This window comes from Brienomyrus brachyistius, chromosome 15, assembly GCF_023856365.1.
Source record: "Brienomyrus brachyistius isolate T26 chromosome 15, BBRACH_0.4, whole genome shotgun sequence".
Taxonomy (NCBI): Eukaryota; Metazoa; Chordata; class Actinopteri; order Osteoglossiformes; family Mormyridae; genus Brienomyrus; species Brienomyrus brachyistius.
In genome coordinates, this window is record NC_064547.1 from 14878880 (window position 1) to 14892232 (window position 13353).

General features: G+C 43.4%; 1 protein-coding gene across 3 annotated transcripts; it reads right to left on the minus strand.

The window, feature by feature from the left end:
- Positions 1–243: 243 nt before the first annotated feature.
- Positions 244–9489, minus strand: frrs1b (ferric-chelate reductase 1b). Of its 3 annotated transcripts, none has more exons than XM_048976593.1 (16): positions 9400–9489; positions 8576–8768; positions 8300–8433; positions 8056–8150; positions 7501–7648; positions 7219–7401; positions 6504–6602; positions 5970–6117; positions 5466–5579; positions 4671–4786; positions 3914–4000; positions 3395–3492; positions 3189–3247; positions 2791–2934; positions 1954–2024; positions 244–1850 (listed from the first exon to the last, which is right to left on the minus strand). In XM_048976593.1, exons 2-16 carry the CDS (start codon positions 8766–8768, stop codon positions 1758–1760), a joined length of 1782 nt encoding a protein of 593 aa, XP_048832550.1. In that variant the 5' UTR covers positions 9400–9489; the 3' UTR covers positions 244–1757. The 3 variants fall into 3 exon arrangements, 2 of the variants coding, with proteins under 2 accessions (XP_048832550.1, XP_048832551.1); XR_007382540.1 differs by having other exon boundaries at positions 1773–1850; positions 1954–2690; XM_048976594.1 differs by lacking the exons at positions 8576–8768; positions 9400–9489 and having other exon boundaries at positions 8056–8143; positions 8300–8429.
- Between the last annotated feature and the right edge of the window lie 3864 nt (positions 9490–13353).

The following is a 13353-nucleotide window of genomic DNA, read 5'->3' on the forward strand; positions in this document are numbered from 1 at the left end:
CAAATGACCCTCAGTACATCGCTGTCATTGCTCTGGTTGAAGCACTGAGTGAGTCTGCAGCCGTCGCAGAGATGGCAGAGGCTGCTCTCTTCTTCTATTTTTATTATTTATTTTGCTTATTGTTTCCCCAAAATATTTCGAGATTTACAATAAAGCACTTTACACAATAATCCATAGTAGTTTGTAAATGTCTCCACATCAGTTCAAAAACATGCCTTCAGTGACACTAGGAAACAATACACATTTAATAAAGTTAAAGTACTTCTTTATTTCATTAAAGCAATATAGGAAAGTGCAAAAATTGCAGAAGTTAAAAAAAGTAATAATAAATTGTGCGTTGGAGCTAATCTGTGTAAAAATACTGAATCACCCTAAACAGTAATCAGAGCCTCTGGCATGTATATCTAATACTTACATACTTCAGCTTTGAAGTATATCTGTTACAGACTAACACAGTGAGAATCATTTATTTGGTAAAACTGCAAGTATAACTGCCTTTTAGACTTTACACATTCACCAATGATTAGTATATTAGAGACACTGTAGCTTGAGGCAAAAGACAAACTTTCCAGTTCTGTTACCAGTTTGCCTTTTACATTTTACATATTTAGCAGACGCTTTTGGCCAAAGTGACATACAAGTGAGGCAAATAGCACGTTACAAACATATAGGCTTGTCAAGGAGGCAACTAGGCATGAGTGCAGCTAGGCTGAGCTTCCAACCAATGCCCAGGTAGAAGAGTAAGCAGCGTTGGACCAGGAGATATATGAGAACTTTTAAAAAAAGGAAGAATCTGGTTCAAGCACCAGAAGTTTAACATAAGAACATCCGGGGAACATAATGAGGAATCTAGTCTTACGGTGATTCTTGATGGTAGAGAGGGAGTCTGATGACCTGATGTGGTTCAGCAGCTCATTCCACCACAGGGGACGACACAAGAGAACCATCTGGAGTGGCACTTCTCACATGGTGGAGGGAGCTCCAGTCATGCGGGTTTGCTGACCAAAGGGGGCCAAGATGGATGCCTGTCCATCGATGGGCCTGTAAGCCAGCACCAAGGAACTGACCTGAACCTTGGCCTGGTCACACCAAAAGCCTGGCATGAAGAGGAAATGTCACACCTGCCTGTAAGACCTGGCTCTGTGCCAGTGGGTCTTGGCCCCAGGTTTTTGAGTTCAGGGTTCAGCTTTTCTTTTGATTCAGAATCTAGTTTGTTGGGCTGCATTTAGCTCGTTTGTGTTTTACCCGTAGGCTCTGCTCAGGGACGCTGGCATTGTTACTGCAGTTTTGATTGGAGGGTCTTGTCAAGTTTCTAATCCTGATTGGTCATCATCTTGTTCCTGGGTCTTGATGAGCTGTAGTTCTGCAGCTGGTCTGCTAGGCAACTAGAACCTTGCTTGTAGGTTCCTTGTGGTCTGTCCATTTTTGTGTTTTCCTGTTTCATGTGTACTGGCTCCTGTGTGCGATGCATTCCCTTGAGGCTACCTTCCTGTGCATCCCGTCCTGCAGCCGCCCGTCCAGTCAGCAGCCTCCCGAGTCCCAATTTTGTGCACATTTTCTGCAATGTGCTGTCCAGTGGGCAGAAAAGCTGGGATTTTGGATGGGTGGGCCAGTTTGGGGGGAGGAGGGCTGATTGTTAAAGCTAATAAATATATTTTTTTAACTTAGCTCTCCGAGTCCCTGTTGTGGCAGTAGGGGAGTCTGGGAATTCACACTTCAGCTAGATCTGCATTTAAAACAGCCAGCTGCGGGTTTTGTCACATGTTATTTATGGTATGTAAGAGTGCACTCAGGAATCCGATGTTTCCACAGAGGAAGACTGTGAGAACAACTTTTCTGAACTGACTTCCCTGAAACGAGAGATAATAATATATAAAAAAAAATGTTACAATAAGAAGCACGGTAGTTTATCATTCTCCTGAAGGATTAAAACATTCAGTGTCGATGTTTTACCTCATGATCCCTCACGCACTGACTAGGCTGACTGGACAAGATCGCCTCTTGATCTGTGGAGGTACTCGTCCCTGTGAAAATTCAGGGGTAACCTGCTTGATTCACAGGATTATTCTCTTAATCCTATTTAATTTTCTTTAATCTATTAATGCACATCCATTACAGGATCTCAGTGAGAATCCTAGGATACCCCAGATCAGGGCTGCCTGACCCGGCTCCTGGAAATCCACCCGCCTGCTGAGCTTATCTGCACCCTAAGCCTAACACCCCTGATACAGATAACCAGGCCCTTCAGTAATATCTCAGATCTACAGCCCACTTACATGTAGCTGCAACACAGCTGACTCCAATACTGAGATGCTACAGAAAGGCCCTGATTATCGGTGTCAGGTGTGTAATTCGGGCTGCACCTAAGGCTCTGCAGGGTGGACAGTCTCCAGGAGCACTGGGCAGTCCTGCCCTGGATGAAATGGGGCTCCAAGGCAGGGCAGGGTGGGCATCTTCAGGGAAAGCAAACTACCTCTGGACTCATGAAAACCAGAGAATAACTTTCTAATTCCACACCACAGAGCCAGAGACCAACATCAAACCCTCATCCCTTGAGGGGCCCCACTGTACCATATCATTTATTATTAAAGGCATCTCACTCAATGAGGGCCCCCCCATGCATGCAAGAATTTTACTAAGATGTCACTCAATCCAGAGTGTTTTACCTTCCAGCTCCAAACCAATTTTCACTGAAATGAAGGTAAATCTGTATCAACTCAATATTCTACTAAGGAAACCAATAAGAAATTGAACCTTGACAGCAGGAAATGGCACAGAAGATGCACCAACCTATTTTGAGAAGACCTCTGCTGTGAAACTCCAACAGCAGGCGGGCAGCAACCCCCCAGACAATGGACCCCGCAAGCACAGTTGTGGATCCGGGTTCCGGGAGACGCAGAGCTTGCTGACGGATCCCCAGAAACATGGCGAGGACTAGAGGTAGACAGTCACGGTTTACCAAGTGATTACACCGCACTGACACTCCACTCAGCAGCCTGGAATATACAGCACTGGGGCTTTACAGGCTATTTGCCTGCATATTAAAACAAAAAGCAATCTTTAAACCCTCAATGCCAAAACTAACACTCCGTAAAGCATACCAGCCTGCGGGAAGAGAATATTTAATTTAGTAGCAATTACTGTGTCGTTCAAAGACAGCACAAACAAATCTGCACTTAGCCATTCACCTGCAATTACTTCTGCAACAGTACCGACACTCAGATGCAGCCAGTTAAACATCCACCGTCTGAAGGTAAAGATTGAGAAGAGGTCAGTTATTTACCAGAGCCAGTGACAAACCTCGTAAGGCAGCAGTCTTCACGAATTTGGCTACATAGAGATGTTTCAAACAGAGCTTGTTCAATTAGTTGAGAAAACACCCACTAGGCCTTACCTTTCGGAGTCAGGAGGTGGTCTAACGACGGCCATGATGGGCTGGAGGAAGGCCAGAGTCATGACAACACAGCCCAGGTAAGGGTGAGCTCCTGCACGCTGCACAGAACGCGGCAACAGCAAGGATCAGTTCCATTGTGCCAAAAACATAACAAGTGCTCAGGCTCTCTCTGCCATCAGTGGTAGTAATAGGAGCATGACAGTCACACAGCACATTACCATTCAGACGGTTTCATGCAAAGAAACCAGTAGACCTTCAAACAGAAAAACAATAAGTACTGATTGCGAACAACATGCATCAGTGGTCAACTGACAGCCCTTTGTGCCTGGAAGAACAGTCTGGAAAAAGATTAAATAGAACTAAGGCAACAGGCAAAGAATAAATGAAAATAAATAAAAATGAACTGAAAAATATTACAACATTTTTTAAACAAGCGTGAGAAACTGATAGACCAGAGAGACCTCTGCTGGTTTTGTGGAAAATAGCACAAGAAAAATAGAGCCTGACATGGGCACTCACTCGACTCCAGCCTCCTCTGTACACGAAGGGCAGGATGGATCCCAAGAAGGTGAGTGACACTGTGAAAATCATCAATGCCCTGTGCACCTGGAGAAACAGCAGCGAAAACCCAGAGTAAGTAAACTCACGCTGTAGCTGTGTTTAGCTGCTACATGCTAATCAACACCTCAGTGAAAGGGTAGATTAACAAGGAACACAGCAGCACTGCGTTTACAGGTGCAGTCTGTTCTGGAGAATCTTACAGTAACTGTAGTGAGTGCAAAGTGCCAAACTAGACGTTGAAACAACTGCTGTAAACTAGTGCTGTCCATCCGTCCATCCATCCAGCCATCCATCCATCCATCCATCTTTTGTACCTGCTTGGCCAGGGGTCAGGAGACGATCATGGAAGCTATGGGCACAAGGCAGAGAACAACCCAGGATGGGGAGCCAAGCAATTGTAGGTCACACACACACACCATTCACACAATTTGATAACTCTAATTCACCTTAGTATGTTTCTGGACTGTGGGGGGAAACCAGAGTACCTGGAGAAAACCCCACGATGACAAAAGCAGACCATGCAAACTCCACACACATGGAGCTATGGTGGAGACTCAAACCCTGGTCCCAGAGGTGTGAGGCAACAGTGCTAAGCACTGTGCTACCACACGCCCATTAGCGTTTTCATAAATAAATATTTCAATGGGAAAAAAAACATTCAGTGCATTAGTAAATGATCTCTGTTAAACCTTTAGGGGAAAAAAACGAAGCCAACCTGAAACCAAACAGTCTGTCCAAACAGTGCAGAGTCAGGCCACTCATCTCTACAATAGCGTGCTATCATAACTCCAGCACTGACAGATGTCATCCAGGCAATAAGCATAAGCGATCCTGTTGGTATGAAAAGAGAAGCAGTTATTTCTAAACTGAAAAACCTTTTCAACATAAATCACAATCTGCCAGAAAACAACAGGACAACAGTCGTTTGTAAAACATTGCAAAACATTTAATTGCAGCTCCTCAGTTATCTCAATTACAACCAACTGCACACGCAAGCAACAAATTAAAAATATCCTGCATGCATGCTAATGAAGACAATACGGAGCACTGTAATTATTTTAAAAGGACTGTGAGTTACCCTAATATTTCACCTAGTTTCCTGGCAAAATATTACTTTGGCAAGTACAAATTCATAGATTCATAAGTGAGAAACATGGATTCATCATCCTTGTGAAGGTATAACTAGCTATAATTACATCCCAAAAAGAAGGTGTCATTCAACCTCTTTCATGTTCTGTTTATTGGCTGATGAGACCATAACCTGGTAAAGTGGCTTCTGGGAAATGCTTAAAGCACAAGTCCCAACGGTCACGTGACCAATACAATGTGAACTAGAGTCTATTCAAATGCAGGTAATCCGGCTGGGAAACTTCTCAGAGACATTCTACAGTCACCTGAACCGGTTCAGCTACATGCAATGGGCCTCCCATGATGTACAACTGTAAACAAATAAAACAGGTTAAACATCCAAGCAGAGCAAGGTCACATGTTAATATAAGAGCGAACTTACCATGAAACTTCATTATCATTGGTGAACGTGAGCCAGTTAAATCCTCAGGCTCTCCAGAAATTACTTTCTGATTGGTTGAAATAAAGGGCTGGCAGTCGTGTCTGTGAATCTTGCCTTCAGTTATCAAAGAAAAAGCCTGAATGAGCTTTTGCAGAGAGCAGCTCTGCAGACACCTCCATTGGGTTCATGTTCAATAGCAGATATCTGCTGACAGATTGGAAATAACTACGCAGATTTACACATCATCATTTCCATGTCTAATAAGTGTCAGCGTCTGCCATTTCAGTTCCAAGTATAATTAGTCCCATCAACTTTAAGGGACACATTACAATAACAAGTGACAATGGACTTCGTCTCAACCGTACACTTGGAACTATAAAGTAGCATTATGAACGTTATCTGGAATGTGAATCACCCAAAAACTTAGATGCCATACATGATTATACAGTAAAGCCTGATTTACAACAAGAGATTAAAACTGCTGAAGTTTATCGAAAGGCTCACCATTGTTAGCGGGACCGTGAGCCAAGAAGAGGTAGTGACTCTCATTCAGGAGGAACCGGCTGGGACTCTGAGGGGTGTAGATACCTCTGCGGAACCTGCACTTGATAACCCCACCAGACCAACTCCAAGCCACGTCCCTCAAGGCACTCTGAGATTCGGGAGGATGGCAAAAGTCACAAACGCCACTAAATTTGGACCTTGTTTGAAGAAATTCAGGCAGATGCAAGTGGATATACGTGGGGGAGGTGCCTGGTGAGTTATAAAGGGGAGGACTAGACAAGCGTATACATCTAGGGTAGTTTAATAGTAATCAATCGATCTATCTTACTACCATTTATCCACTACAGCTACAGGTCAATAAATAAACAAATAATAATAAATTAGGTAAATCTCAAAGGCTGGTTAAAACAAAAGCAAATTTGCTGGCACGTTTAAAATTATGAGTACTGGCATCTTTTAAAATCATCCATTTGAAAATGATTTATCCTTTCACTACGACATGCAGCTCATTTAACCGGAAATGCATTTCTGTACCTGTGTAATGTTCTCGGGGTGCGTGCGGCCTCTGAGGTACGCAGCGCTGACCTCCACACGCTCACCGTCTCTCACGCACATGTACACGTCGTCGTTCCCCTGCAGACGGCAGCAGTACTGTCAGCCGGCCCGACTTTCCCTCTGGGGCCCCAGCATCCACACCCAGGCTCCGATGTCAATCCCGGGCCTGTAGCCCATTCCTCAGCCAACAGCAGTTTCGGTTTCCTGTTTCCCCAGTGCTGATACCTAAACACACTTTCCCTTTATTTTGCCATGACTCCTCCCACTGTTTTGTTAAACCCATATCCAGTCTTTCCTTCCCTCTAACCCCAGGGCCACATGAGTCTCTTTATCGTCCTACAGCTTACATGCCTAATTCATAGCTAAAAGTTACAGGAACATCAAGTGAGTGGTGCAGAGTCAGCCCATGGGTATCAGACATATGGGGGGGGGGGGACGTTTTGCCCTAACGATTGTAAGTGCTCCCCTTTTGAGGTAACCGACAACCACGCAGAATTTATTAGTGGGGCCAGCTCCCCACCCCTCCTCCCCCAACACGACTGTGCCCCATCCAGTCAGTGACATGTACCCTAAGCCTAACCCTACCCCTCGAAATGTCTCTGCACAGCACTGATCAGGACCGTAAAATTATTCTACTTAAAAGACTATACGAGTCCACACTGACAAGGATGTGGATTCTCCGAGACGAACCCACCATCCATTTGTCCATTGACAATGCGAAAGACAGGTAGCCATCAGCAGGACCACTGAGCTCAAACAGAACAGCTTCCCCCTCCACAGTGAAGGAGAGGAAGAAACAGGCCGAGTTCCCAGCCGGGACACAAGCAGCAGGATCCCGAAAGCAGGATTTGGTCTTTCCACACCCCTCAGAGCTGAACTGAGGCAATAAAGAACAACAGAAATTTAAGGGAAGAATTTAACTGTGAAACAGACATGGTCACCTTTCTCTCATGTTAGCGACTGGCTTTGGACTCACAGGTTGGGGAGGTAGAGGAGATGGTGTCGCATGTCCTCCATCAGTGAATACTGTGGGATTTGGTGGGGAAGGGGCCACTCCACTCTGCGATATGACGGGACCAGGAATTCTCTCCCAGTAAATGTGGTAGTGCTGTACCACTGTCACGCTGAAATTCACATACAAGAAAAGCAGACGTAGGCAAGAAAAATTATATTATGGACAAACTCCTTCCATAGTCATACTAACTGCAGGGGCGCAGGTGGGGGAGGGGAGGTGGTGGATGGCAGGGGACTGTTTTGATTAGTGTGAATGTCAGCGATCAGTAAATCGCCAGGGGGGGGTCCCATGGTGTATTGAAACAGCACCACTGAGAACCTCAAAAGGAGGGGGGCAGTATCATTGGCTCTGGCAAAAGGGGAAAAGGGACAGATGTTTACCCCCCCCCCCACACACACACACACACCTGTAACCAAATATCCCACACATTACATAAGACATCCCTGTATGTTACAAAACCAGAGGAAGAGCTACTGTAGCTATTCAGGTGTTTAGAATGAATGCTGGGCCACATACAGAAAGCTGACGATGGGCGGAGAATTTTCTGGAGCATTCCAGAGAGCCTGCATTTCCATCTTCCTGCCTGCACTGGTGTGGCTCACAGCTGATCCCTTAGAAACAAACAGCTTTTAAGACATTAAGCCGTTTCGTTTCCCTGCAGACTAATAAAGCTGCCCATTATCCTCCATTCCCAGCGCATCTTAGTAAACTTCCTCCAAACTTAAGAGTAAATGCCGTAAATGTGTGTCTGGACACGCACCTGGCCACATTTCAGAAGCTGCGACTTGGCTGAATCCACGAGAGTGAAGGTTCCTACTGGGCCGCCTTTGGGATTTCCAAAATCCCGAGCTTCCAGAAGAAATCCCTCAAAGAATACTGCCCCGGACAGGTTTACTAAAAAAAGGGAGAAAAAACATTATATATGATAAAAGAACAGGGATCCAGCAGCCACAGTGCTCTGACTCCGACATGGAAAACTCAGACATAGTGGGAATAATGCTAATTTGATTGATCACTCAATCGGTCATTTAGGTACCTTGAATTTGATCCCCAGAGCTGAATTTACTGCTGTTCACAGTTAGTTTGTAAGGAGGTGGGTCTGTACTGGAGCTGTAGCCATGTTCTGGGTTCATGCTTTGGCAAGCATTTCTTATTTTGCCATTTGAATAGGCAGCAATTGTCTTAAACAGTAAAGCTGACACTAATGAAAGCAGAATCTTTACCAGCATCTGAAAAAAAGAGATGTATGGTAAAATTATTTGGTTATTCACTTCTGTACGTACACATGTACCCCATCTATAACTTTTCCTAGGACTACTCATCACGTTGCGCTTCGAGCAAAAAAAAGCTAAACAACGACAAAGTGGGCTGGGACATTTGGAACCCTGAACTTCTCCTTCGGCATTTCCCTTGATATTTCGGACAGGATCACACGGGAGATGAATCACCCTCAGTCCTCTCAAGCGTGATTTAAATGTCACTAAGGAATATTTGGCACCTTTTCCGTAAGTATTGCTTTGCAGTGCGTCCATTGTGTGAACGCACTTCCGTATTCACTCAAAAAGGGAAGAACTTCAGTAAATTATATTAAAATTCTTATTAAGCACATGATAACGACAGCTCATTTTTATTCGGGCAAACACCACGACCCTGCTTAGTTTGAACCTGTAAAATGTGTGTATCAAAGTTCAGCACAATACATGACATGCTCCATACTTCTCTGAAGAGCACCTGTCAAGCAGGGTCTCATTTCACTAAACGAGAATAAATAAATGCGTTTCTTGCCTGCGATAAATCCGCAGTATATTACAGCTCCTCCATCCCGAATAAACGCTAGTGTGCTATAGTATAGCGCCTTACCTTTCTTATGGTTCGTCATGCCCGCGCTCTTAAAATGAAACGCGCGGCGGACAGAATATGGATATTAAGGTCACAATTCAAAAAGGGGGCGGTCTCTCCATCAAAACGCCACAAGGTTCAGTCACTGACAAATCCGCAATTAGAACTTACTTTTTATTAAGGACAGACGCCGGCGCACGCATGTGGGGGCAATGTAAAATACATAAACTACCATCTGATTAAACTTTTATGAGTAAGAAAACAATTGACAAGAATGTATCTGTTATCACATGCAACATATATAGGTATCGCATTCAGTGTGCTAGAGCCTAGTTATTGTCTGTAAACGCCCGAAAATGTTTACTTAAAAGTATAACAGAATAACATTAAAGGGTTTAGATGTGAACTATGTGTTTTGTCTCTGTTTCAGTATTATTTTCTTGTTCAAATTCATGATGTAGCTACACATTGTATCCGGGATCATTTTCCATATTGTAACTGAGTTACACTGCGCTCTAACATGTAAAACCACCTATAATTGTATCTGGAATAAACATCGGCTGGAATAAACATTTTCCTAGCTGAAGGGCACAGGCAGCGCAGACCCGAGGTGAACTGTGACCTAAGGTTCAACAGGCGAAAGAGTGTGGGCGGGTATGGCGTTAAATTAGTGCCAAAAGTCGCGCGCATTAAAAACCATGCGCATCATATCAAGGTTGTCAAGTGGTAGGGCCTTTGTCTCCGGTACACGTGGACACAAACCACAAGTCGATCCGGTATGTATTAACAGCAAATTTATTTGAAGTTTGTTCATCTACAGCCCTGGGTGGATTGGTGTGAGGTGGTGGTGGGGCTCTGGAGAAGATTTCCTGCCGATCAACACTGGCAACTTATATCTATGTGTCATGGAGGTCTCGGGACTCACAGATATTCAGAGACATGTGGATAGTTTACCAGTGTTTTTCAGCAGGAAATAGTTATTATTACAAATTGTCACCCCCACCCCACACACACACACACACACACAGAAACTGGATCTGGCTATAGTGGGAAAATCTTTTTTTTTATTATTTGTGAGAACTTGAAAGCAAAACAAAACTTGGAAAAAATATATGTTCATTCACCAATTTTCTAATCTGGGGTCTAAAGTGGTAAGGCTTGCAAGTGTATTTGGTTATTTGTCTATCCTAGCCTGTTGCAGTGTATATTTCCTGTATATTTTGCATGTAAAAATGTTGTTTGTTATGTCAGTGCTTAATATTATCATGTAGTCTTCATGAATTTTGTTTTAACCCGACTTAATGGCTTTCTTCATCTTGGCCAGGGACTGCATTTGGAAAGTAGCCACTTGACTAAAATTGGCACATTTTCAGAAATGCCAGCAACAATACTGTTAATGAACACCCCTCTAACTGACTCTCAGTTGGTTTAGAAAAAAGACTTTTAAGAGAAAAGAAAGCCTTCCTTTGGTTTTGCATTTTTCTCTTTTTTGTTAGCTGTGCACAACATACGTATCAGAAGAATACATTACAATTAAATTAGTTAAGAAATAACAGATTGCTTATATACAATATTAAGGTGATAACAACAACCCTCACTGTCTCTAGGTGCTGGTTCAGACAGGGCATTCTGCAGCAGGGACACCACCCGTCGTGCAGCATCCTGCAAATCTCCCTATCACAACAGCCCACATAACAGAATAACATTTGTGTATGATTCAGTAGAGCTAGTCCAGGTCTGGAAAGTAGTTGGGCCAGATTTTCAAACCAAGAAATTTAGCTGGGCCAGACATTTTCAGCGGCCCAGTAATCAGCAGGTAATGGCATTTTAAACAAACACAAATCAAGGTACATTATTTTAAAAAGCTACAACTGAACAGAGTCTGAAAGCAATATTTTTTTTCCACTTCTGAAATAAGAAAAATTTTGGTCGTATCTGACCTAGACGCATCTCAAAGTGCATAAAAAGAAAAAAAATGCATATTAGATGGTAAAATGCCAGACATAAAGAAAAAGGGAAAAATCGGCTATAATTATCATCTGCTTATCATCACCCGGGCTCACCTGGAGCTGCTCCCAGAGGTGCCGCTATGACTCATGGGTAACATGCCGGAATGGGACGGCACCTGTAGGCTGGACCAGTTGTCATGGGACGGCAACATGGACAGACAGGTAGACGAGCTGTCTGACTAAGCAGCTGCAAGTATAAAACAATAAATGAAGCAGGTATGTGGTGGGCAGTGTTACAGCGTCCTTAATATGGTCAGTACAGAAAAGGCATGTCATCATGTTATGTATATACTGCCTCCAGTTACTTAATGCCTAACTTCAATATATTGATTGATTTGTTCACTGTTGTAGCCTGTGTCAACTTTCCTTTCAGACAGATGTAAAGTCCTTTCTGTTTTTGTTCTGTGGAGTTTTTTTTGAACAGCATATGGCTGAATTCTGTTAAACCTCAGATTGAAGAAAATTGTGTTAATTGAAAAGCAAATATCAAAAACTCAGTCCGTAGGAATGTTTTTCAGATGATTTCTGTGGACTTTTGGAAATTTCGCGAAATTCCATCACTCGATTACATAAACACTGAGTGAGATTTCATTCTCATTACTGCAACGTATGAAGAGGATTATGACTTATTACTTTAGGTTATCGGACTGAGTGAGTTTTGGAAATTTGCTCTTCAATCGATAACTGAAGCAGTGCTGTGAATGCAGAGGTTATATGCGTCGCATATCAACAGAACTGTATGTTTATGTCTTGTCTTAATTATTTTGATTAAATGTCTGACTATTCCCAATATGTGTGAACATACTTGGCCAAATAAAGCTGATTCTGATTCAGTCAGAGGGTAATCGTCGGTGTGCTGTACTATCGTGGTGACCCACACAGAGAGCTTAGGACCATGATTTCAGTGTGCGCTTGTGTGAGGGGACAGGCAGGGCGGCTGCTCACTGGGTGATGCACTCCTGTGGGTATAGGGGCTGGGATAGGGGGCGGAGCAGTTACTCCTCAAGGAGGAGTAACGGTCACAGCCGTGGGGAGAGGAGAGGGAGAGGGTGCTCCCAAACTGGGGGTGTGGGTTTGATGAAGAGCAGAGAGACCCTGAGCCTGGGATGAACCAGCTGCCTACTGAAACGAAAGCGGATAAAGACAGAAACTAGAACCTCAAACTAAACACAAACAACAATATCAAGTTATATTCAATCATTAAACAGTTATATATTTAATCTAAACAATAGTAATAAATATCGTTTCAATTCAAAATATCATTTACGGGTGAATCTTATGACTTGCATTGGGAAACAGGAAATGAGCCAAGCTGCAGGGCCAGTTCAAAGGCATAGTGCGAGGCGCCCAGAAGGGGGCGCGGTCTGGGCGGAGTCAGCTAAAGAAGAAAAAGGCCTGACCTTTTTCTGGATGCTGTGGACTGTGTGTGTGAGCTGCAGCTGCATGTTCCTTACATTTTTTTATCAACACCAGCACCGTGAGATTTGGCCTGGACTGGGTCCTGTCCTGCACAGTTGAAGGCATGTTGACTGATGGCCAGCCCATGTTCTGTTGGATCCCATAGAAAGGAAATGGGAATCCCATTTGGATCGGATGCTGTCAGTTGAAAAAAAAAAAACTCATGTCTGTGTTATGAAAGAATATCAATAAATGTTTCCGAAATGGGATGACTCATTTGGTAATTATTTACGGCTTATGTTATGGCTGCCAATTTACAGTCTTTACTGAAGTCTGACTTCTTTCGAGTCACCTTTAATATAGATTGGACACTCTCTATGCAATGTGCAATACTTACAGTGCTCAGCATAAATGAGTACACCCCCTTTGAAAAGTACGAATGTAATCAGTAGCTCAATGAACAAAAGAATAACTTCCAAAATTTTCACAAGGCTGAGTTTTATTGAACACTTGTTTAACTCCATAACATGAAATTAAGGTTGATAATATAACTTAGATCACAAAATCT